The sequence below is a fragment of the Tachypleus tridentatus genome, chromosome 8 (genome assembly GCF_004210375.1).
Source record: "Tachypleus tridentatus isolate NWPU-2018 chromosome 8, ASM421037v1, whole genome shotgun sequence".
Taxonomy (NCBI): Eukaryota; Metazoa; Arthropoda; class Merostomata; order Xiphosura; family Limulidae; genus Tachypleus; species Tachypleus tridentatus.
In genome coordinates, this window is record NC_134832.1 from 90,871,751 (window position 1) to 90,897,573 (window position 25,823).

The 25,823-nt window shown below is 35.1% G+C and overlaps 2 protein-coding genes across 14 annotated transcripts in view; one reads left to right on the forward strand and one right to left on the reverse strand.

The window, feature by feature from the left end:
* The window catches only part of LOC143222923 (WD repeat-containing protein 27-like), a 66,436-nt gene extending 62,575 nt beyond the window's left edge, over nucleotides 1–3,861 (reverse strand). For 8 of the 12 annotated variants that reach the window (XM_076450127.1, XM_076450121.1, XM_076450132.1 and 5 more), the window contains exons 1-3: nucleotides 3,225–3,349; nucleotides 1,982–2,158; nucleotides 545–692 (exon numbers count right to left, since the gene is read on the reverse strand). In XM_076450127.1, the coding sequence (XP_076306242.1) occupies nucleotides 545–692; nucleotides 1,982–2,134 (301 nt within the window). In that variant the 5' untranslated portion in view covers nucleotides 2,135–2,158; nucleotides 3,225–3,349. Of the gene's footprint in view, nucleotides 1–544; nucleotides 693–1,981; nucleotides 2,159–2,858; nucleotides 3,162–3,224; nucleotides 3,350–3,386; nucleotides 3,607–3,714 lie in introns of those variants that run through there. The other 4 variants (XM_076450124.1, XM_076450125.1, XM_076450122.1 and 1 more) reach the window with 4 other exon arrangements.
* Nucleotides 3,862–11,897: 8,036 nt separating this feature from the next.
* The window catches only part of Wdr92 (dynein axonemal assembly factor 10), a 28,026-nt gene continuing 14,100 nt past the window's right edge, over nucleotides 11,898–25,823 (forward strand). The window contains exons 1-4 of one of the 2 annotated variants that reach the window (XM_076450142.1): nucleotides 11,898–12,032; nucleotides 12,407–12,594; nucleotides 16,444–16,544; nucleotides 18,682–18,812. In XM_076450142.1, the coding sequence (XP_076306257.1) occupies nucleotides 12,421–12,594; nucleotides 16,444–16,544; nucleotides 18,682–18,812 (406 nt within the window). In that variant the 5' untranslated portion in view covers nucleotides 11,898–12,032; nucleotides 12,407–12,420. Of the gene's footprint in view, nucleotides 12,595–16,443; nucleotides 16,545–18,681; nucleotides 18,813–25,823 lie in introns of both variants that reach the window. The other variant, XM_076450141.1, reaches the window with a different exon arrangement.

Below are 25,823 nucleotides of genomic sequence, written 5' to 3' on the forward strand. Positions count from 1 at the left end.
GGTTAAGGCTGATAGATGGTATACCCCCACCACTATGTGGGTTCTACTTCTGCAGTAACCTCCAAAACCTACAGTACATTTTATAATCCCACATTGTAGCTTGTACCCTGATTTTTTCTGTTTTGGCATGTTTTTGAGCTAAAATAACAAATTATATATACGTGTGTGTGTGTGTGTGTGTGTGTGTGTTTAGGTATACTTTCTGTCCTGGGAGCAACTGTTTCCCTGTAAATGAAATTTTATATACTTTATGTTGGTGGTATCTTTTGATTGGATGAAAGCCAATTAATGTAAGACATCAACACATAACTGTACTCTATTGCAGTTTATTTTCACAGAACAAAATAGGAAGAAAACCCATAATATTTGCATTTTATTCCTACTTTATTTAATTTCTATAATTATTTCTAATGCTGTACATGCATTACACACATACACAGTATTTAAAAACACACACACAGTTTATTTATTAGAATGTAAAAACTAAACATTTATTTCTGATTAAATCACAAAAATTAATGTCAAAAGCATTTTTCAGTTTTACCCTTTTTTTCCATCTCTTCCAACTCTTCCATATACCAGAGGATAACATTATCAGAAGAAGCTGAGCACAGGATCTCTGATGAAGCACTCCTTGATGTTATAAAAGTCATTGCAGTTATAGTGGTATGATGCCCCACAAGTAACAGTGGCTATAAAAGGATTAAGTTATACAAATACCTTACAATGCAGTGTAAGTGAATTACATAACTTTACATGTATTTAATACAGTAACTTATGTTAATAAAATGATTTTTTTCTTATCCAAGTGCAATAAATCCAAAGAAGGTTTTAATATATGTAGCTTCGTAGATTTACCTCTTAATGAAGAAAGCTTCAATAGATCATGTAAAAGCTATGCTTTTAGTTTATACAACCCACAATAGTCTAGTTCCTTATGAAACTACAATGGTTTGTTCCACGTTTAACAAATATCTCAAGTAACTTTGAAAAATACTTTTAATTTTAGTGATTATTTAGCACAAAACATAAACATTGGGCTGTCATTGATGTGATGTCTCAGCTGCAAGTACTGAAGCCCAATGTTTAGTGTTACAAGTTCACAGATTTAACATTGAGGCAGTAGCTGACTGCTTCATTTCCAGTTAGGATCAATTATGGTATACTGCTATGATTGTGTAATTTGTTAAAATATAGAAATAAAACATAAAAATTGCTGAAAGTACAGATACTCAACAACAAACACTCCTTAAAAAAAAAGTCCAGTTTTTGAAATAATTCATTAATGTAAGACATCACAAAAAAACATTTATGAAAAATGATTTCTCTGAAATTTCTCATTAAATTTTTTCTTCACAATGAGAAGATGTTTCACTTTCTAAACTGGCATGGATTTGGGCCTGGTTAAATTTCTGTAGATTCTGAAAGAAATGCCCCTGGTGAATGATTTAACAAAGATCTCATATAATTGATTTTGGAAAGCATGAGATTCTGTGTTGACAGCAATGCAAGGCACTGTGACTGTGAAACATTTATCTATGAAGGGGAAGACTGGAGTGACAAAGTTTATGCTACACTCTTCAAGTAAGACATAATGAAATTTCAACATAGAAAATTTAGGCTGTGATTCATTCAGTGTTGATAACTGACCAGTGAACATGGCAGATAAGTGCACATGGTCTTAGACTTTAAAGAAATAAGCAAATTTAGTCAAAGAGTAGCAAATAAAAGAAATCACAAGTTTTTAATTTACAAAAAAATATTTTTTGCATGTTTCAAATCAAATACACAAAATTTATATATTACAACACAAGCATGAAACAGCAAGTAAATGTCCAAATCACACGTTCAATGCATGACACTTGACAGGTTTGCTGCAAATAGTTTACTTTGATACACGAGATTGTTCTGTTACTTTTAATTAAAAAATGGTGTGCAAAAATTCAAAAATTTTAATTTGATAATTTAGATAAATACATACCTTTTTAATTACCACCTTTAAATTCCAAACACCAATGTCTTGTCCATTATTGACAGTTAGCGCTACATAACAGCTACTACTTGCAATTACTGTGCCAGCAATAAGATGGTTTCCCCATAACATATGGCAAGAAGACAATAGAACAGACTCCATTTGCTACTGGTCAACTTATTCAAGCTGGCAATAGTGAAGGTTAAAAAAAAATGAAAGTGATGTAACAAGTTAAATTTATTTTTAAAAAGAACTAAATTATTCTAAATCAAGAAAGCTAGGAATTTATTACTTTGAAATATGCACATCAAGAAACAATTTGCAAAATATACATATAAAAATGCATTCTATTCTTTGTTTCTGCCTTTCTATATTGGAATTACTACATACAAACTATTACCTCCATACACTCAGCTTAAAATTAATCAAACTTCGGAATGTAAGTTTCATAATACTTATAATGCATTTGAATGTAATTAAAAATCATGATTTACAACAAAATATATATAACTTGTCCCATGTAGAATAACAAAACAGCACAAGAAAATGTTAATTTGTTACTACTTGCATATTCACATTGGCTATTAGTCCCTTTAGTTTATACTACTAATAAAGTATCATACTTTTATAGCATACAATTGATTCTAAGTCTAAGCCTTCAATTTCACACTAGAAATTCTAGTGGACTGAAAGCTTCCAGCTCTAGTAGAATGTTTGACAACCAGAATATTTCATAGCTAAATCTGTAGCAAATAAGTTCATCTTATGAATAATAAAACATATGGTTTATATACCTTTACGGCACATATGTAAACTGCTTATCTGTTTCTGAATTGAATATGAAATACTATTGTTATAATGTCAGAAAATCGTGTAATATCAATACCAGTATCACGTTAAATTCAGAATGCTTTCTTTCACATCTACTCCAAAGAGTAAATAAATCAATTATTATTGAGGATCTCACTACCAATATATTATGAATTCATTGTACTATGAAAATAATAGTAAAAGTTTTCTTACTCTCTATGCTAATATTAACACAAAGTTATAAAACATTTGTCCAATAACCTTACTAACGAATATGTATACACCTGTAACATATAAGTGCAACTCATTCATATCTACTGTATAACATTCTCGTAGTGATTATTGATACCGCGCTAAATTTGCTACCAAGCAACACCTTTGAAATATGTTCTGTTTTAAATTGATCTAAATATAACAAACTACATGTATAAGCATCACCTACAACTATTAAACTCCACAAACTATTCAATTTGTAACCTAATTTACTCCTTAAAACTTAGAAAAATCAACTCAATGAGACATTTACTTAGATACACAGTAAACAATAAACTGTTAAAAAGAACTGGGTAAATACTTATTTAAACGAAAAAAATATGTGTCCAACGTTTGTGTAATTTGAATCTCCATATTAACTTTTCAGTAAAAAAGATATTTTCTCCATAATCTTTCAAACTTTGTAATGCATGGTGGAGGAATTTCACACGTTAATAAAAAGGTAAGAAAAAACGACATTTAATGGTTTTATACATCAGATCAAAACAGGAGTGATAGTTTAGTTCTTTTCCATCTTCCGTAATTCGGACTACAGAAACTCAATCAAATATTTTCTGTGAATGTGCTCCACTTGGTTATTACTTCCGATAGCAAATTTAAAAACAACCTACTAAAAATACCTAAGATATAACATCTCCAATTTTGATTCAGTTTCTTACTTTTTTGGTGCGAACTAAAAATTTGGTACACTGATAGATTTTCACAACCTACAATCAGGAGTCTCATTGAGGAAAAACATAAACCACAAGTCCAAAGTTGTTCATTAAAAACCGCTCACATTGCCCAAGCCCCCCCCCCCCCAGTGTCTCAGCGGCATGTCTGCGGACCAGGGGCGTAGACTTTTTACACCCGATGGGGGGATGATTTTTGCAACCACTTAAATGGACTGTTCAATTTGCAAATTGGTAATCTCTGATTACATGAACCTGAAAGCTGTAAACATGCAGTCACAGAGTAATCTTGTTGCCACGATACTTCAAGGTTTCCATGTAAGTTTGTACAAGTGAGGTGTTGTGAACAGTTTTCAAAATGTTAATAGAATAAAGACAAATGTGTCACAAATTAATTGCCACATGAATTTATTCCTGCACACTGCACAGTATAAAAGATGGCCATTATACTTGACAAGGTTACTAATAACTTTCATTGCATGAATTACGTTTTCAAATATTAATAAAATTAGTAATTACCCTTGATAACTTTATATCTACTGAAAAACTGTTCATGTTGTTTGATAAAAATAATTAAAATGTCTCTACAAACTCTTGAAAATTACACATCAATACAATGTAACACATAATTATTTATACTTTTCATTGAAGTAAGATTCATTTAGTCCTCTAGTCCACATGTTCCCAAACGTAGACCTCCTTTGTGATGATCTGTTTATGAATTCTTTCATAAGCTCTTCTATATTTATCTTGTCGACCTCATCTTTGTGAGTGTAACAAACTACCACATGGTTGAGGCGGCACTGAGACATAGTTGACCTTAACCACGTCTTCAACCGTCTTAATGCAGAAAAGCTGCGTTCGCATTCGCAGCTGGAAACTGAGCATACAAGCAAAATTTTCATGAGAAAAAACATTTCACTAAACATCTGCTAGCTTGTTTCACGCATTTTACAGTAAGCATCCTTCGCACCTTTCAGAGATACTGCTTTTGTTGTTTCTTTGAGCATGAGCAATTGAAACTCGAGCCGTTGTGCAAAGATTTCTGGATAGAAGTTTACAACCGAGTTGTCAATCTTGCCAGATGTGATCATATTTTCAAGTGCCAGATATTGCCTCAAGTCATTGTTGTCTGCATTGAATTTAGTGGCCAGATGTTCTATGACTGTGCCCACAAATTCAAAATATTGGCTTCTGTAGTAATCTCTAGCTGTTGCAGAATGGTGTGCTGAGCCATCACCTGTGACCCTTCTGGGGATCTGTGAATGCGTGGTAGTTCAATAGGCACCAGATCTAGAGAAGTTACCTTTTTCTCAGCTTCATCAAATATCTTGTTTTAATTTTCCTCTGTTCGCAATACCCGCAATTGCTCAACTGTCATTGCAGATGCTTCAATCATGCCAGATACTGTCACTGATTTTGCTTGGAATGCATGGCTTAGTTCCTCAAATGCAGCTAATGGATGCTGAGCCATCAGCAATCCTAAAACTGTCTTTTCTTTGTCAAATCTGTCCAGTAGACCTCGTGCTTTCACTGCTACATCTGATTTTTCACTTGCTAATTCAGACAAAGAATCAACAATGTCACTGTCGTGATCATTAGCACATGTAATTGCAGATAGGCGGCACAACTAGCGTGTTGGACACAGTGGACACATGTATTTAACTGGACCATTGTGGCTGCTTGACAATACAATATTTTCAAAGATTGTCTTGTATTTGCCTGACCTCTGAAACAATATATATTTCTCTTCAAGTGGGTTTTCTCGACATCACTGATTATTATTTCATCACGGCGATTGTACGAGAAGTGTAAGTCTTTGTGTTTTTCTCAGTGTATTTGTACTTACCTGTTACCATTATGTCTGAACTTCCATAACGTACACCACTATTAACAGTACACGCTCACACGATCGTTAAGAAACTAAGACATTTAAACCAAAGAATTATCAATAGAAGAAATGACATCTCTTTCATTCAACAATGTAGAAAGGAACAACTAACCCCTAATTTTGTAAAGGTAAAACTATCAAAAATTTTAATAAATACACAAACATTATCCAAAACTTACAGAAAAAACTACTTAAAGCCATGTTGAACACAAAATACAAAGAACTACATGATTTACAAAAACAAAAAATGAACCTAGACCATCAACTGGCATGCTACATTAAACCAGAGATTTACGGACTTATACAACGAAACATAAACCAAATCAATACTAAAATCGACAGTGACAAAAAGATCTGCCACAACAAAAAACTAGAAAAACTAAGATGCAAACAAGAGAAAAGACACCAACACGACAAACCGTTGACTAACCTCATAATTAACAGGACTCAACTTCGCAATAGCACCTAAGTACATTCCAACCATAGAAATCAAAACATGTTTAGAAGATCTAGCCAGGAGACTTGTGATACTTTCTACAGAAAACAAAAACAAGAAAACAACCGAAAACAACCAACAGAAAGAAGACAACTTAGACAATTTTATTGACATCCAACAACCAAACTTCCCAGGTAAAATTAAAAATTTATATTTTCCAGAAACACCTAAAAACAACATCTTAAACGATTTTTTCAAAGAATTTTCTCACAAAACCATCAACATAATTTCACAAAACAGAAAACTAAAAAACAATCTTACTAAAAGAGATATTAATTCCATTAAAAACCTAAAACAAGACAAAAACATAAAAATTCTAAAAGCAGATAAAGGTAACGCTATAGTCATAATGAACACAAATTAATGCATCCAAAAAATGAAGAGCATCCTATCAGACACGAACAAATTTAAACCAATACACACAAATCCAATAAAGACACACGAGACGCAACTGAACAAATTACTACTAAAAATGAAAAAAGCTAACACAATTTCACAAATACTTTAGTCCTACCTACGTAAAACCGACTCACGCACACCACAAATATACGGCATCCCCAAACCTCATAAACCAAATTGTCCATTACGACCAATAATGTCCACATATGAATCGTTTAATTACAATCTTGGTAAATACATAGCATGGGCATTCTCCACATATGTAATATCAGCCAGCTCATTCATCAAAGACTCTTTTAATTTCAAGTCTAATCTAAATCAACTTAATTATAAAGCCTTAATGGCCAGTTTCGAGGTTATATCCCTCTTTACAGAAGTTCCAACCACTGAAGCCTGCAAGATAGCCTTAGAACTCTATATCCGAGACCCTAACCCAACTATAGACATTCCTAGCAACCAATTAGTAACACTCATAGAATTCACCGGGCCTGGCATGGCATAGCGCATAAGGCGTGCGACTCGTATACCGAGGGTCGCGGGTTCGCGCCCGCGTCGCGCCAAACATGCTCGCCCTCCCAGCCGTGGGGGCGTTATAATGTTACGGTCAATCCCACTATTCGTTGGTACAAGAGTAGCCCAAGAGTTGGCGGTGGGTGGTGATGACTAGCTGCCTTCCCTCTAGTCTTACACTGCTAAATTAGGGACGGCTCAGTGCAGTGGGCTAACAACCTACTCACTTAAATACTTGTTGAAGAATCCGCAAGTGATTGCGGCCCTATGTTCCTAGATGGAATCTAATGGTGATAACTAACTAACTGACTATAGAATTCACCACGATAAAGACAAACTTCATGTTCAACAACCACAACTATATACAAACAAATGGCCTAAGCATGGGCAACCCAGTATCACCAGTTCTAGCCAATATTTTTATGACACAAGTTGAAACACAAGCAATTAACACAGCATTACATCCACCACTATACTGGTACAGATATGTAGATGACACGGTTGCGGGATTCAGATCTACAGAACACATGCTTAATTTTTTCAATCACATTAACTCTATACATCCCAACATTAACTTCACATGTGAACAGGAAGAAAGCAATCAAATATCATTTCTTAACCTTAAAATTACAAGAACCGACACAGAATTCAAAACAGAAATCCACCAAAAAATCACCCATACTGGACTATACATTCCTTGGGACTCAGCACATGAAACAAAACAAAAACTCAACATGCTAAGAAACCAAATAAATACAGCCATAAAACTATGCTCACCAGATAAAATTAACGATGAATTAGACAAAATAAAACAATACTTCATCAACATCAATAAGTTTCCTCCACAAACCGTAGAAAATATTATACGCACACACTTAGACAAAAAGCAAAATCAACCAACAAAAGTAAATATATCTCACGAATCAAAAAATCACGGAACCATATACTGCTGCATACCATATATTCCCGACATCAGCAGACAAATAACCAACATTTGGCAAAAACTAGTAACAAAATATGACATTCCAGTTAATACCAAATTTATTCAAAAACCAGGCACAAAACTGAGGTCTATACTATGTAAAAACTACACTGACAAACACCACACCAACATTATTTATAAAATACAATGTGATAACTGCCACGACGTCTATATTGGAGAAACAAATAGAAAAATGGAAACCAGATTCAAAGAACATAAAAAGTCACCTTCACACGTTTTCGAATACTGCAAGTCAAATAAACACAACATAACCATAGAAAACACTCAAATACTAAATAAAGAAACAAACATAAACAAACGCAAAATTAAAGAAGCCTTACTTATACAACAACTTAAACCCAAAATAAACCAATATAAAGGAACGCCTTTATACCTATATTAATATAATAAAATTATATATTCAAACATCTAACACCGCCCTCTACATTCCGACACTGAGTTACACAACCCCTTCCAAACATGTGGTCAGCTTCCGGTCAGTTACCTCTTTCTTTGTGAACCTGACGTTGACCGAAGAAGGTCGAAACGTTGTTCGCTCTTCTATGTAAAATGTTTTCTCAACCCAAACGAGCCGTTTCTGCATATATATTTCTCTACAAGTGGTTTTCTCGACATCACTGATTATACAAGAAAATACAATATTTCTACTATCTGTGATAAGAGAATATATTGTTCTTTTACAATAAAGCACCAGCACTTTATTAGAGGGCGGTAATAATCTGAAATTTCATGGATTAATGAGGGCTACTAACACAGGTCTAATGAGCCCTGTTGTAAAATCGAGGTTCAGACTAAAGGGAGCGGAGGGGGGGGGGGATGTAGGGGGCGCGTCTGGATGCGAGCGGCCCGAACCTCTGCCGTTAACAATACACTTAATGGTCAGCGGATTCGACAGCTAAGGAGAATGAGGCGTTCGACAGTAAAACCGGCTAGACATGCATAAGAACAAATGGCGTAGGTAAACCGCACAATGTAGACATAAGATTGATGCAGCTACAAAGCTGCAAATGGCCTGCCAGATCTGGATCATAGAAGTTTACGCTTGGGAGTAATATTTTCGAATTTCATGCTCTGTTCAATCTGTTGTGATGAAAGTTTTACTTAATCTTACACTACATACAAGACGTAGGTAGATTCTGTGATAGTGCTTGCAAGTCTTGCATGTGTACTTAGACCTACTGACTGATACTTACGAACTATCGCTTTGATCGAAAAGCTTAGAAGCACGCCTATATTAAAGATGTACATTTCGGCTACTGAAAAAGCCTACATCTAGGCCTAATTATATAATTCGATTGGTAAGAACACGAGAATCACAAGAACAAACACACAATTTGTAGGCCTGTGATGCAATTAAACAATTCAACAGACCAAACTGTAGGGGGGATGATTGTATGCATCATACCCCTCACCTTAAATGAAGGGGGTGTATCCCCATCCCCCCAGGATCTACGCCCCTGGTGCGGACTTACAACGCTAAAAACCGGGTTTCGATATCCGTGGTGGGCAGAGCACAGATAGCCCATTGTGTAGCTTTGAGCTTGATTCCAAACAACAATAACAACATTTCCCCAAAATTTTACGTACGCCTCAGCATAAAATCACGTGAGCTATCGGTCTAACCAAAGATATAAATAACACTAGATTGAAAGTCACGTGATTTTTGGCTTGCGTTATTATTGCAAAGTGTTTAACTTCCAAAGCCCATTAGTCGAACTGACAAATGGCAAGTGGATATCACCTCACAACTTATAGCTATTTGCAATCTAAACTAGGCGTTGGGATTGTTTTGTTTTATTTTAACCAATTTGTCAAGTAAGTATGGTCCGCCGCTGGCTTATATACTTTGAAACAACATATAAAGATCAACACCAGTTCGATGTTGTCACCTCGTCCACAAACAAGATGTTCTATTTCCTTGTGAAATGTAACACTGTCCTCCTTCGAATCTTGCATGTATGACAGTTAATGGCATAGAACTATGCTACCTTCATTTTTTCCGGTCTTGACTTAAAGAGATGGTTGTCACACTCAAATGTTTCTCATTGTCTACTGGTTTGAGTTTAACACATAACAATGGCACGTCTGTACATGCCCCTTAAAATATGAAGAATAATTACTGGCTAGTTTATGGTTCTAACTATAGATATAAATAACACTAGACTGACAGGCAACTATCTTTTTTCTTCAACTTTGGTCATGGATAAAAAAGAAAAAATGACCTAGTTAATACTCTTTCCTGTTTTAAATTGTTTATATAACTACTTCAATAATGTGTCTTATAAAAATATTCCTCAAACGTGCTCCCCGCACTACATACGTTATTCAGAATCTCTATATCATGATCCCTCAACTAATCTGTCTAAACCTTCTTTTCTTTGCAACACATTTTAAAACTTTTGCCCGAAACGTTGCAAATTAATATAAAGTTTTGTCATATATGTGTATTTTTACTTACTTTTAGCAATTTTTTCTATTATTTCTTCAAGAAGCTAGGATAGCTGGTATCAGTAGATATAATACTTACGGTGTTAACCCCCTAGTGGCACAGTGGTATGTTTGCGGCATTATGATGCTAGAAACCAGGTTTCAATACCCGCGTTGAGCAGAGCATGAACAGCTCTTTGTTTAGCCTTGTGCTTTATAACAAACAACTTACAGCACTGACATTTTGTATACAATTGGAAATGATACCTTGTAGTTCTAAAATTCGACTGAAAGAATGTTGTTTTAATTAAAACATTAATGATTACTACTTAACTACCATTGGTTATGACAGGTTGTTGATTGTAATATCAGCCTGAACAAAAACAAATCGTCTAAAGAAGTAAAAAAATAATAAAGAAAGAAAACTAAAGAAGCTGGTTGGTAAATCCTAAACAAAACAATTAAGCATTACACTTATCCAAATCGGAAAAGTAAATTAAAACTGCAACAAACAAATAAAGTTCTAAAAGTGAAAAGTAAACACTTTAGTTAAAGGCTCTTGTGCTCTTTAGGGAAATATTAACATATTTAAAATTTTATTAGTTTTTCTTTTCGCATGTAAGTTGCTAGATACAAAGCAGAAATTGATAGGTTTACTATATTTATTTATGTGAAATCTTCAAATTATTTTTCCACACATCTTAATATTAACATATAATCAAAACAAGGTACCTACGCAGACCAGAAAATGGTGTGAATAACGACTTTTTATTTTATTTTTTATAGAAAAGCCACATTGGGCCATCTGGCGAGTCCAGTGAGGTCGAGGGGAACTGAACCCCTAATTTTAGGGTTGTAAATCCGTAAACATACCGCTGTACTGGCGGGGGGGAGCGACTTTTTAATAAGCACAGACTTTTTACAGTCATCACAGCATCTGAAAAAGCTGTGCTAGCTTTTCTTGGCAGTGCGATACCAGAACTAGTAGCTTTACGCTATAACAAATAAACAAACTAATGTAAAATATTTGCAGCAAATAGACTGAATATTTTCCCAAATAATAATAACTATACATATATATATATATATCTCAATATAATATTCACATATGTCGAAACTGACATATCAAGACTGAAATTTAATGTATGGATAAAAATTATTGTTTATTAATATGCCGAACAATGCAGTTAAGTTGTTTAGAAAGTAAACAAATGAAATAAGATAGAATGTTTTATTTGTCGGACTTCTTGCTTTGAAACATTTTGTTATAACTACGTTTTAGGACAAGAGAAAAAGTGAATTGTCGTTTAATATGCCTTATAGTATAAACCCTCCAGATTATGTTATTTTGCCAACCGCACTTCTCAGCCAGCAACTGCATAAAAGATAGAAACTTTATCTCGATTTATTACAATCGCAGTTTTTTTATATATTTTTACCAAAATATGTACAACAAACTGTGTTTGGACCCTTGTCGTGGTTATATTAAATCGTACTTTTAAAAATACCACTAGAAGGCTCTAGATCTCCAGTCGTAAACATTCCTAACATTTGTTAATTTATAACGTTACGATTTGAAGGTAATTAAAATTAAGCATTTATGGACATTGTTAAGTAGTGGTATTGGTAACTACGTATTTATAAATCTGTATTCTAGTATTAGTAATACATGTAGCATAACTTGATTATAATAACTAAATAAGTTTACTACTGGGACAACGTCCTATTACTATTGATATTCAATGATGACACAAAGTTTAAATAAATTAGGGTAGTTGCAAACTGTTTAGCCTTAAAGGTAAACTGAAATGAGAAAAAGAAAAGTGTAACCATACATCTCGGGAGGAATTTCAATTTTCATTTACCTACAGCGAGAGGGGTAACCTCTGATTACTAAGTGATTTCATTTCAATGTACGGTTTGTATCATATTGTTTGACAATTAACATAATTAGGTAGAAGAAACGGTATGGATAAGCCTCAAATAATTGTGCACACACACAAAAGTCTGAAATATAGTGTCTTTGATACTAAATGGCTTCCTCGAAGTGCGAAGATCGTGATTTTAGGTAGCTATCCACGTGGGACAGGTTCTTTGCAAATCTACGAGCTTTGTCAGGGAGACGTGAAGTTGATAAATGAGGTTTGTAATTGCTTTCAGTGTTCATAGAAAGTAATGAATGATAAATAATAATAATTATTTGTGCTCTATCGCTATAATAAATAATTTCTGCTGTTAATAGTATTTAGTTGTAAATTTAAATAAACTTATCATACTTTATATTTAAACAAGTTAATGCAGTGGCTAAATAATCGGGAACGATCGTTCAAAATTTAAGTAATAAATACATGACAGTCCAAAAATGGTGATATTGATAAACCACAACAGTAATCTTAATGATGATAATGTTAATAATGATAATTTGAAAACAATTATATAAGTAATATAAATTATAATATTGGAAGCTTAACAATATTTATGATTCAATTTGACCATGAAATTGTGTACTACTAGGTACCTAATAGTTTGAGGATTATTCCTGACACGTTTTAGCATATATGCAGCACTAAACAAGAATGATTATCAGTATTCATTTTTCCAGTGCAAAAGTTTTATTCAGATCATTACATTGAGTTTGAAGAAAAGTCAGTCTTGTAATTTATCTGAGTCAAATGTGAGGTGATTGTGGCTCATCAATATTCATATTTTCAGACTGCTGGGTATTTTGTATTTGAAAGATTGTTGCTGATTGCCAGGTATCTAGTCATTGCTTATACTTAACCAGGTAGATTGAAATTTCTAATGTTTCCCTAGTAATTCATTACATAAGACACATTAATGTTAACTTCTGATCAGAGCATAATGTACCTACATAGATCAGACTTAACAATATACTAAATAACAATTATAATCAATTAATTATACTGATGAAAATTTCTTTTGTAGAGTGATTAGAATGATTATCAGTTAGGTCCCCTTTCTATTAATAGTATTTGTCTGTAAACTAAATGGTGCAAGTTTGGCCAACCCAGGAGACTTACAATAGCCTCAGGTCCTTATACTAAGGTAACAGTGTAGATTAATAATTACAAAAATTAGAATCACGAGTAATAAAAATACATAAATAAAAGTAGATATATTAAATTTAAATTGTGTGTGTGTGTGTGTGTGTGTGTGTTTAGTGGCCACATAAGAACTACCACATTATGATAAAAGTGATCATTGGGCCAGCCAGCTTGATAAATTTAGTTCTAAATCCACAAAGTAAATTAACAATGGGTAATAATCTTTATTATAAAAAAAATAATGAAATGCATATGAGAAATATTGTTAATGAAAGTAACTTTAAATAAAGGCTACAGTGTAATTAACATAATACTAGTTTACCCATAAAATCTAAGTAAGAGCTATTCACTTTTCTATAAAAAGAATATTGTCATCACTCCCAGAGCATTTGTTACTGTTGGATAATAGTCATGCAACATAAAGTAACAGAGAGATTATACTTTCTAGGCATCAACTATACTGCAATTTGCAAAAAACAAAGTTTATTTTTTGACTCTTCTAGACAGCTATCTTTACCATAAAAGTGCTTGTGACATAGGAGTATAACCCCAAATAATTCAAGACTTTGCAACCTAATTATTGGCTGTACTATTGTACCAATTACTTGAACTAGAATGAAGGTTTTTGTAAGTTTAATATAATTTGTACATTGTAGGCCTGTGTTGTGTATAGCTAGTAAAATTGTTTATGGTAAATTTGAAACTTTTTAGTGTTTCTCTTCATATTGACTGATAGAATTGTTATTTAATAATATTGTAAGTTTGCACTTCGTGAGAAATTTCTTATGATGCTAAATGTGGTGAAATTAAATACCAACATTATTCTTCAATACCATTATGTTTAGTGATTTGTTTTAATACTACTTTTATTTAACTTTTTTTTTTTTTTAAACGGAAATACAAATTAACACATTGGCTCCCAAGCCCATTTTGCTGATAATTTTCAAGGTCCAATTAGTCATTTTGCAATTACTTTTATTAGGAAGAATGTATATGTAGCCATTGTGTCCCAGCCAATAAGTGGCCCTTTAAAAAGAAGCCAGAGCATGACTCACCAGTGGGTTGTGTGGGTCTTACTGGAAGACTGTAAGACTTGTGGGTTGTGACAGTCTTCCAGTGTGTTAAGCAGTGACACTGGGCATAAAAATATAAACATCTTGAATAACTTCATAACACCCACTGTTCTCTTTTTTTCATTATTATTACTTTTTAGGTTAGTCTATAAATCTAAGGTTGATGGCACAAAACATTATGATTTTTCTGTTATATTTCACTTTCTTGAAATGACAAAGTATTTATAGTGTTAACATTAATATTAACTAAGAACTTTATAGTATAGTACTGAAAAAGTCAAGTATAGAAGAGGAATCACATGGGATTGGAAAGAATGAGTAAGGGTCTCAACATTTGAAAAATAGCATGTAAAAGTTTTGTTTTCTGAATGTATCTTAAAAGATAGGTATCCTAAATTTATTTAATAATCAAATTAATTGAATAAGATGAAAATGTGGACAGGCTTTCAGGTATTTTCTATGAAGTTTTGAACTAACAATCTTGTGAATATTAAAAATAATCTAAGATAAACCACAGCTATTGTTTGCTGATTAATTTATTACTAATGCAACTATTATTTAGACAGAAACTTAAAAATTGTAAAATACTACAAAAATTAACTACATGTATTAAAAGTGAAAATGTTGAATATTTCATCAGAAGAATAAAACAATTTCTTTTTACTTATATCATGTGTAGCTAGTGATATCATGATATATTTCTTCTTAGACACTTTTGGTTTGTGTTGGTCATTTTGAAAAGAATGTAAGAAATGTAACTTTGGTTTATTTGGTAACTTGATAAGTTGGTGGTGCATAAGAAAATTAGCTGTACCCATGATTGGAAGAAATAAACATTAGTATATGAATGCTCTAAGTCACTGAGAATTGGAAGATTTTAATGTACTCCAAAATTAAAACCTTAAGATATGTTCAAATGAAACTGATATTTATGTACCAGTGGATTTCTAAGTTGTTTGAAAAAAGATACTAAAAACTAAAACAAAACCTTTTACCTCTTGAAAAATTGTCTACAATGAATTTATACTTGTATCAGTTCTATGCTTTGTAAATATTAATTACTGATTGACAACAGTAGATAAAATACAAACATCATATAATTCAAATGTATATTCATGAATGCAGCATAAAAGATCAAACACAGTAAAACAAAAAATTTCTCCCTACCTTGCAATTGATGCATGTTTACAGAATCAGTGTCTAAGGTATAAAAACAAGTGACTGATATCAATCTTCCATAATTGTCACAAATAGATAGACTGCTTACTATCTTGGCCAATGTTGGTTATAAATAACAGCAAATAAATAATAATAAATTTATAAATAATACCAAAAATAACCTTTATAAGAGCAGTGGGTCAACTATGGGTCAGAGGTATAAATGTTTTTTCAGTATTCAAACAATGGTAGTTTCAGGAAGAAATTTAAAATTAATGTTAGAGCAAAGCACAAAGTGTTTTTAATGTTAATAGTGCACTTATGTAACCTGGCACTATTGACACTAAGCCACTGAATATTATTTTTATACACCCAGCTTATCATTCTGTTTCCTGTACTATTTTGTTTGGTTTTATCACAGGCTTTAATGAACATAAAAAACATCTATCTTTAACAACTAAAAAACGATTTCAGTTATTGTTGACCATTTAAAACTACAGTGATCAGAACCAGAAATAGGTGTCAGTTTATACATGTTTAAGACCAAACAAGTCAAGATGAAATCTTAAGTTTTTTTGCATTATATTTTTCGCATAAATTGCATATGACATTGTAAAACTTTTGTGAGATTACTGTAATAGGATTTATTCTGTGCATTAAAATTATTTTCATGTATTATCTTTTTTTTTACATAGTCAGAGAAACCACAAGCTTTGAGATGTGGTACTTTTGGAGCATCAAGCATCTATCAACGTCATTTAGCAACAGGAGACTTCAAAGGGAATTTACAAATATGGTAATTTTCTAGTTTTCAAAAGATTGAAAGAATATAAATTGTGGAATAACTTTTTCTTAACATCTATGCTGTTATATGGAAGTTACTTTGCAAAATGTTATATATACATATATTGTGTTATCCATGAAGTAATTTCTGATTTTAGGTTCAAAAAAGAGAAAGGATACCAAATGCTTTAGATGTTATTTAATCAATAATGTATGTTCCATTATTATTAATTACTTTCTGCCAATGATTCACAAGCTTTTGAATGCCAGTTCTATAAAATTCTTGGAGTTTGAGGATAAAAAAATGTACAGAGGGTAGTTTCGACATCTTCATATGTTACAAGCTCTTTTCCATCAAGATAGTTCTGCAAACTTTGGAATAGGTAATAATTAGATGGGACAAAATCTGGACAATGAGGATGTGGAAGTCTTTATAGCTATTATTCTTGCTGTATGGGGCTGTACATTATTCTGATGTAACACAACACCTTTATGATTGATCAAAGCAGGCATCTTTTCTTTCAATGCAACATTCAAACATTCTAACTGTTGACAATAGAAGTCTGATGTAATAGTTACATTGAGTGGCAGTAACTCAAAGTGGATTGCACCAACAATGTCCCACCAAATGCTTAACAAGACTTTCCTGGGGTGGAAGTCCATTTTGTGCTGTGCTCTAGCATGTTTACCTGTACATAACCATTCTCTGTAGTGTTTAACATTTTTTAATTTTTCCATTTTTCATCTCCAGTCACTAACCTGTTCACAAAAAGGTGTGCTATATTTATGACAGTGCAGAGTAGTGCAAATGCTCACTCTTGCTCTAAGGTTGGCTTCTGTCAAATCATGAGGGTGCTGTTTTTCAAGTTTTGACACCTTTCCAAGCTGTTGTAGATGATTGTGAACTGTTGAATGGGTTGAATTAAGCTTCTATGCTTGTACTTCAACTGTTACAGCACAATTTCCATCAACTGTAGCCAGTAGCAAGTCATCATTAAACTCAGTAGGACAACCTGAACATGGTGCATCACTCAAGCTGTAGTCACCTGATATGAACTTTTGAAAGTACCATCGACATTTTCATTTATTGATAGACTCGGCACCATAAACACCTTGAATGTTTCGTGTAGTTTCTGCTGCACTATTGCCTTTTTTAAACTCGTAAAACATCATATGCCTAATGCGCTCCTCAGACATGTCCATCTTCATAAGGGTTTATTTGATTAATGAGGTGAAAAAACAGAGTTAGGTTAATTTCTTTTATTCGTCTGAACATTTTTATAACATCCTACTACATATTTTAGTTATTAAAGCCTTCTACAAACACAAAAATGATGATTAACTTTATATATTAAATTTTTGGACATTACTTATGGGATGACCTAATATATGTGTGTAAAACACCTATAGGTAAGTATGTTTCCAAGAGATTTAAATTACATTATTTCTTATGATAGCTGACACTAACATTTTTGTCTCAAACACACTGTTAAAAGTGTTAGAAGACTGCCATTCTGATCTGGTTTTTGAGGCTACTTTTAACTTGGAGCAGGTCTGAATAATGACTAATTTTGAGGATAATGTGGTTCTTTTCCTCACATTAACAACTTATTAGGTTTTCTCTTTTAATATTATCTGTGTTGGTTATTGTTGAGAGAGTATCATACCAAGTAAATAAAACATTTCATAGCAGACTGCTTAACTTAATTTTAATTGAATTTCCCCCATTAATGATTCATATAATAGTTCCATGATGATAGTTTCAAAGATATTTGCCAGTACATATACTTATTACAGTTTGCTGAACCTTATGTTTGAGCTGTTACTAAAGTTTGATGATAAATAATGAACTGAAATGAGTTTTAGTTTGCAAAACTCTAATATTGAGCATTAAGAATTTCAAAGCTTCAGGGATAAAAATGATTTTCTGAAATTAACCTACTCCTTGGTAAATAAACTATTTAACATAAAGTTCTATGAAGTTTATTTATGTTTAACAAAATATATTTTCATACATTGAAAATGGTAAAGAACAATTTTACTGCCACTTAGTAACTTCACACTTCATCTAGTTTCTTTAGTCTTATGCCTGAATTTTTAGGAAGATAATTTTTATTTTATACTTCTGATGTAACTATCATCTTTTACAGGGATCCAGAGAACCTAAAAGTTCCAATATATTCAGTACAAGCACATGAGCAAATCATCAATGCTATTGATGGTGTAGGTGGATTGGGAATAGGGGTGGGTGCTCCAGAAATTGTTACTGGTAGCCGTGATGGTAAGGACTATTCAGTGTGAGATCTTCTATATTTGAGGTTCTAAGCTATGTAGATGTATATATCAAAATACATGTTCATTTTTGGTTATCAGTGAAGAATATTCTTTAAATTTCACAATCCACAATATTTACTATTTACAAGAGTGGTTTTCCTTTTCAATTTAAAATACACTAACATCTACCACATGAACTAGCCCAGCATCTTTTAGTATTGAATCTATGATGGTCAGTAGGCTGGGTCATTTTGGAAATTGGTGATTTAGGGTTATTTTGACTTCACAAATGAAGCTAGGCATAAGGAAAAACAAAATATTATCAATGAAAATATGACATGATGAAACCTGTAGGAATTATACCATACTAGGTATTATAACATCATTGCAGAAATGTGTTTTTGTAGTTTGAGAATTGCTATGGTAATCTTGTAATGAATTGTACAACTGCTTCAACTTTAACATTGCATCTTTGGGATTTATTATGTTGTTAGTTTTATACAATACTGATACTTATGATTTCTTACATATTATTCCATTCCTCCATTTTTAAGTTAATGCTACTATTGTGTTAGCTTTTTTGTGTTTTACTGTCAATCAATTAATTTGATTCAGCTGGTATGCAAAATCAATTGAAATATCTTTGAATAAATTCTTCCCTTATCTGATATGGACCCAAGGGTTAGCTTAATTGCTGCATTTAAAACCATTACATTATGGACACATTTGCTGGTATGCAAAATCAATTGAAATATCTTTGAATAAATTCTTCCCTTATCTGATATGGACCCAGGGGTTAGCTTAATTGCTGCATTTAAAACCATCACATTACAGACATGTCTAAAACACACATTGTAATTTAACTTTACAAATTAATATCTCTTTGGTGTGGATTCCTGTACATGGTGAAAGGACCTCCCAGAGAAGGTTCTGTTCTTTTAGCTTACCTCCTCTGGGATCTAAACATCCGCTCGTGTTTGCCATGTGTGGTGATACATGAAGGGAAGGAGAGGATTCTGGTGGTTAAGGGATTCAACTTTAACACACCATTATGGCCTTGAATTCCTGTAGACTGGCAGCCTTAGGGTGGCCGCCCTATGGTCAGTCGGCTGGTCCATATGAGCTAGTGTCAATCAAATTCCAGTGTTGTGGACATTGTATTTGGTATTTAGGTATAGTGCTCACGAAACTGGCATTGCTGCTGTGTCCTTATTTGGGAAGGTAGTGTGTCCCCTTTAGGGCTCCATGGTGGGTGGGGTTAGTGGGCTCCGAAATATTCTTTCTTTATTATGGATCACCCAAATAAACATTTAAATAAAATAGTAAAAAAAAACCAAAAAACCCAATAGGTAAATGACTATGTCTTGAAGATTCTGTGCAGCAATCTTTGGCCTCTGAAACACCTGTACCTGATTTTCTTTTACCACCTTCTCTTTCAGACAAATCTTTAGGGCAAATGTCTCCTGTTTTTATTCAGAAGGACTTGCTGGCTCCTCTGAATCAGTCAAAAAGCTTCTCTCTGGTGACATGTTGATGGAAACATCCACTCTTAAACACAGTGAACTCATCTTGCATTCGAAGGCGAGTGTGGATATTGAAGTTTCATCCCATGCTACATTGAATTTGTCATGAGGAGTTTTTGTTGTGAAGGATTTGAAGAACATCCTTGAGTTAGAGATATTTACTGGTTTCTCCACTCAAGGAGTTTATGCAGCGAGGCATATCTCCACTTGCAAAGATGGAATTATGATGCAGACCAATGTCCTCATTTTGACATTTACATCACCACGTCCATCTGTCACCATCAAGGCAGGTTATCTTAATTGCAAGGTCCCCTCAGTGTGGATTTCTGTACGTGGTGAGGGGACCTCCCAGGGAAGGTTCTGATCTTTCAGTTTACCTCTTCTGGGATCTAAACATCCACCCACATGTTTGCCGTGTGTGGCAACCTGTGAAGGGGAGGAGAGGATCCTTGTAGTTGAGGGGTCCAACCCTAACACACCACTTTGGCCTTGAATTCCTGTAGACAGGTGGCTCCCTTGGGTCAATCATCTGGTCCACTTGGGCTAGAATCAATCAAGTACCAGTGTTGGATGTTCTTAACGGGTGTTGTGGACGTTGTGTCTGATGCTGGTGTTTGAGTATAGTGTTCACAAAACCCTGACATTGCTGCAATGTCCTTGCATGACATTGTAGTGCGTCCCCTCGTAGGGCTCCATGGTGGGTGGGGTCAGTGGGTACCGAAATTTTCCTTTTTTCCTATGGTTCTTCCAACAAAAAATTTAAATAAAATATTGAAAAAACAGTCAATAGGTAAACGACCACGTCTTGAAGACTGAGCAGCAATCTTCAACATCTGTAACACCTGTACCCCATTTTCTTATATTACATTCTCTTTCAGAAAACATTTTAGGGCAAATGTCCCCCTTTTTTATTCAGAAGGGACTAGAGGGACTTGTTGGCTCTCCAAAGTCAGTAAAGAAGCTCCGATCTGGAGACGTATTGGTTGAAACATCCACATCCCAACACAGTGAACTCCTCTTGTATTCCAATGCAATTGGGGATGTACCTATTGAGGTTACCCCTCATGCTACCTTGAATTCATCACGAGGAGTTATTGTTGAGAGGGATTTGAAGAATGTCCCCAAGTCAGAGATTCTTGCTGGCTCTCCACTCAAGGATTTTCTGCAGTGAGGCGCATTTCCACTCACAGAGTTACACTGCCGACAGATATCCTCGTTTTGACATTTACATCACCACGTGCACCTGCCATCATCCAGGTATGTTATTTAATTTGCTGGGTACGGCCGTACATTCCAAACACTCTTCGATGTTTCCAATGTCAGAGGTTTGGCCACTTAAAGACGTCCTGTCGTGGTTCCCTGACATGTGCTAGTTGTGGTGGCAAGGACCGTGATGCTTATGAGTGTCACATGGACCCATATTGTGTTAACTGCAATGGTTCCCACCCTTTCTACTTTCGTTCTTGCCCAAAATGCCACTCCATCTTGGACATATGCTGCTGCACTTCGTTCCACAACTACAGTGGGAGTGCAGACAGATCTTTCTGTGCCTCCAAGAGAATTGTTTTCAAAACAAATGAAAAGCCTTTTGACCTCCATGGTTAAAAAGGTTGATGAATCGACTTCTACACCCATCTCTGATCCTCCCATACATTCCAACAAATCTCAAGATCCATATCCTTCAGTTTTACATACAGGCATTTCTTCTGATACATCTTTTTTCCCACCCCACGATGCCAAATAATCATTCGTTAGCGTCCTCAGTCACTGGAATCCCTATTCTAACAACAAAGACCTGCCCAATCGACCCAGGGCAAGATCCATGGAGGTTGATAGACCTTCTCCAAATAAGGACAGTAAAGAAAAAAGACGTGGTCGTAAACAGAAGGGTTCTCCAGCTACTTCGCCTACCCGTCATTAAAAATGGCCACCTTCATACAATGGAACTGTTGAGGTTTACATTCTAATCTGGATGATAACAAAACATTGATTGCTTCTTACCATCCTGTATGTCTTTCCTTACAAGAAACATTTCTAAAACCTGCTGATACAGTCACCATTCGGCAGTTTTCTCTGTACAGAAATGACAGACTGTGTGATGAACGAGTACATGGAGGGTTGGCACTATTGGTTGATCAGCATGTGCCCACTCTGTCTTTGTCACTCAACACACCCTTGGAGGCAGTAGCCATCTGTGTTTCCTTGGGTCATACCATCACTGTTTGTTCTCTCTAGCTGACACCTGGAGAGACATATGATCAATCAGACCTTGATGCTCTAGTTGAACAGTTGCCATCTCCATTTTTAATCCTGGGGGACTTTAATTGACATTATCCCTTCTGGGGAAGTGCTGTTATTGATAGGAGGGGTTGCTTTGTAGAGCGTATGCTCTCTGATCACAATCTTTCTCTTTTCAGTACTGGTTCTTCCACTTATTTTCATGCACCTAGTCAGTTCTTTACCTCTATTGATCTCTCAGTGAGCACTACAATTCTGTCCCCCTCTTCATCATACTCTCTGATGGCAAAGAGGTAGCTGATGTCAGGACCATTGCCAATACTCTAGGTGAAAGCTTTTGCCGGGTATCTAGCACTTCTGCTTGTTCTTGGCCTTCAAGACTTGGGCAGAGCATTCACCTCTTTCCTTTCGAACTGACTGTCTCTTTGACTTTTATTGTCCCTTTACACTGGTGGAACTGAAAATGGCCCTTCATCGGTCTTGCAGTTCATCTGTTGGACCTGATGATGTACACCATGACATGCTGAGCTATCTCTCTCCTGCTTCTCTTGATATTCTTCTAATTGTTTGTAACCTGATCTGGCAGGAGAATGTTTTTTCCTGATGCCTGGCACCAGGCTATTATCTTACCTTTCTCTAAACTTGGGAAAGATCCCAAGATTCCTTCAAACTACCATCCAGTTGCTTTGATGAGCTGTCTCTGTAAGACTTTAGAGAGGATGGTTAATGCTCATCTTGTTTGGTTCCTCGAATCAAACAACCTCCTCAAGCCCACCCAGTGTGTGTTTCGATGACAACACTCCACCATGGACCACCTAATTCGGCTTGAAACATCAATCAGAGAAGCCTTTCTCAAATGCCAACATCTTGTTTCAATATTCGTTGACATTGAGAAGGCTTATGGAGGTATGGCATTTTGCGAGACCTCTATATATATGAGTTACGTGGTCATTTACCCATGTTTATTAAAAATTTTTTAATGGACAGGAGATTTCAAGATTGTGTGGGTTTAACACTTTCCCGTTCTTTTGTACAGGAACTTGGGGCCCCTCAAGGCTGTGTTTTGAGTGTCACACTTTTCAGTATAAAGATAAATGCCATCACTGAACAACTCCCTCTCACAGTTGCAAACGGGCTCTATGTTGATGACTTTCACATCTCATGTCAGTCATCAAACATGAGATATATTGAGTGACAACTACAAACTGCCCTCAATCGTGTACTGAAGTGGACTACGGCGAACGGCTTTAATTTTTCTCTTTCTAAAACTGTTTACATGCACTTTTGCTGCCAACGGGGGTATTCACCCTGATCCTGAACTCCGTATCAGTGAAGTTTCACTGCCAGTGGTCCCTGAGACCAAGTTCTTGGGGCTTATCTTTGACCGTAAGCTGACCTTTATACCACACATAAAGCAGCTACGGGTCAAATGCACAAGAGCACTGAACATCCTCTGTGTCCTCTCTACCGCCAGTTGGGGAGCGGATCGATGTTTTATGTTAAAGATATATTGTGCTCTTATTCGTTCAAAACTCGACTCTGGATGAATGGCCTATGGCTCTGCCAGACCCTTGGCCTTAAAGATGCTGGACCCCATTTATCATCAAGGACTTCGACTCTGCACAGGTCTTTCTGCACCTCCCCAGTTCAGAGCTTATACGTGGAATCTCACGAACCATCTCTGCACCTTCACTGTTTGCAACTGTCTTTACTGTATTCTTTGATACTTCGTTTCTTACCAAAGCATCCCACTTGGGGATGTGTTTTTCTTCCTCAGTGGGACTTACTTTATGAAAACAGACAAATTGCCGTTGCTCCTTTTGGCTTTCACATCCAGACGCAATTGGATGAATTGGGTCTGTCCTTGGATAACATTGCAGAATCCACTGGTCAGACCATCCCCCCATGGCTTATTACAGCCTCCAAATGTGACCTTTCTTTAAATCATCTGAAAATGGCAGATACTCCCAATTGGAAGTACCATCTTTTATTTACTGAACATCTTTCAAACAATCTTCCATTCCAATTTATACGGATGGTTCCAAATCAGGTAATTCTGTGGGCTCTGCCATGGTTTGTTGCGGTTCAGTGGTTGCCCGCAGAATTCCCTCTACAGCTTCTGTGTTCACTGCTGAACTGTACGCCATATCTCTTGCCCTGGATCATATCGAAGCTGAGCAGTACTCCGACTACACTATTTATACTGACTCGCTTAGTTCTCTACTGGCCCTACTGCTTCACATTGGTTCACACCTTGTTCTCACTGATATTCAAAACCGACTGGCCTATTTCTCATTAACATCTACTTCTAACCAGTTTTTCTGGATACCAGGCCACGTTGGTATTTGCGGGAATGTGCTTGCCAACATGGCAGCTAAATCTGTCTGCTCTGGCACTATGACCACTGTGCTTATTCCGTACATGGACTGTGGTCCTGTATTTAAGGCTCGGCTTCGTGCCAGCTGGCAGTCCACTTGGAGTGAGCAACATGACAACAAGCTTTTTTAAATAAAACCCTCTATTGGACTTTGGTCGTCTAGCTTCCGTAAGGTTCGGAAGGAGGAAATTGTTCTAACTGGACTACGCATTGGTAACAGTTTTTTTAACTCATCGTTTTCTTTTATCTGGAACTGATGAACCAGTGTGTAGTTTGTGCAACACTCAAGTCACTGTAAGCCACATTTTACTTTCTTGCTATCGTTACGACTCTCAACGACGGCACTATTTTAAACATGTTCTGTCCCAGGGTTTGTCTGTAACATTGGACCATGTTATTGGTGATGGTGACACTGTCCACCTTGATAAAGTTTTTAATTTTTTAATGGCCATTAATCTTTTTAACCTCATTTAAGTGTTTGATATTTATTCATTACACCTTTTTAATTGTGGTTCCCTTTTCAGAATCTCAATCTCTCTAGTTCAATTTGACATTGGAAAATGGCCAGAACATTAAATAACTTGACACCAGGACTGGAAAGGCCAACTTCAGGTGACTAACGCTGCTGTTTGAACTACCTGTTAGTCGTCCTGGTGAGTTGTTATTATAATTTTGCTGCATGTCTTTTAACACTTTTATTACTTTACCTTTTAGTACTGGCTATAATGACACATAACCTGGAACCAGGACTGGAAAGACCAACTTCAGGTGGCTGATGCTGGTTCTTGTACTTACCTGTTAGTTTTCCTGGCAGGTTATGATCATTACCATTCTGCTACAGGAAGTCCTTTACAACTTTGTAGACTGGATGTCAGCATTG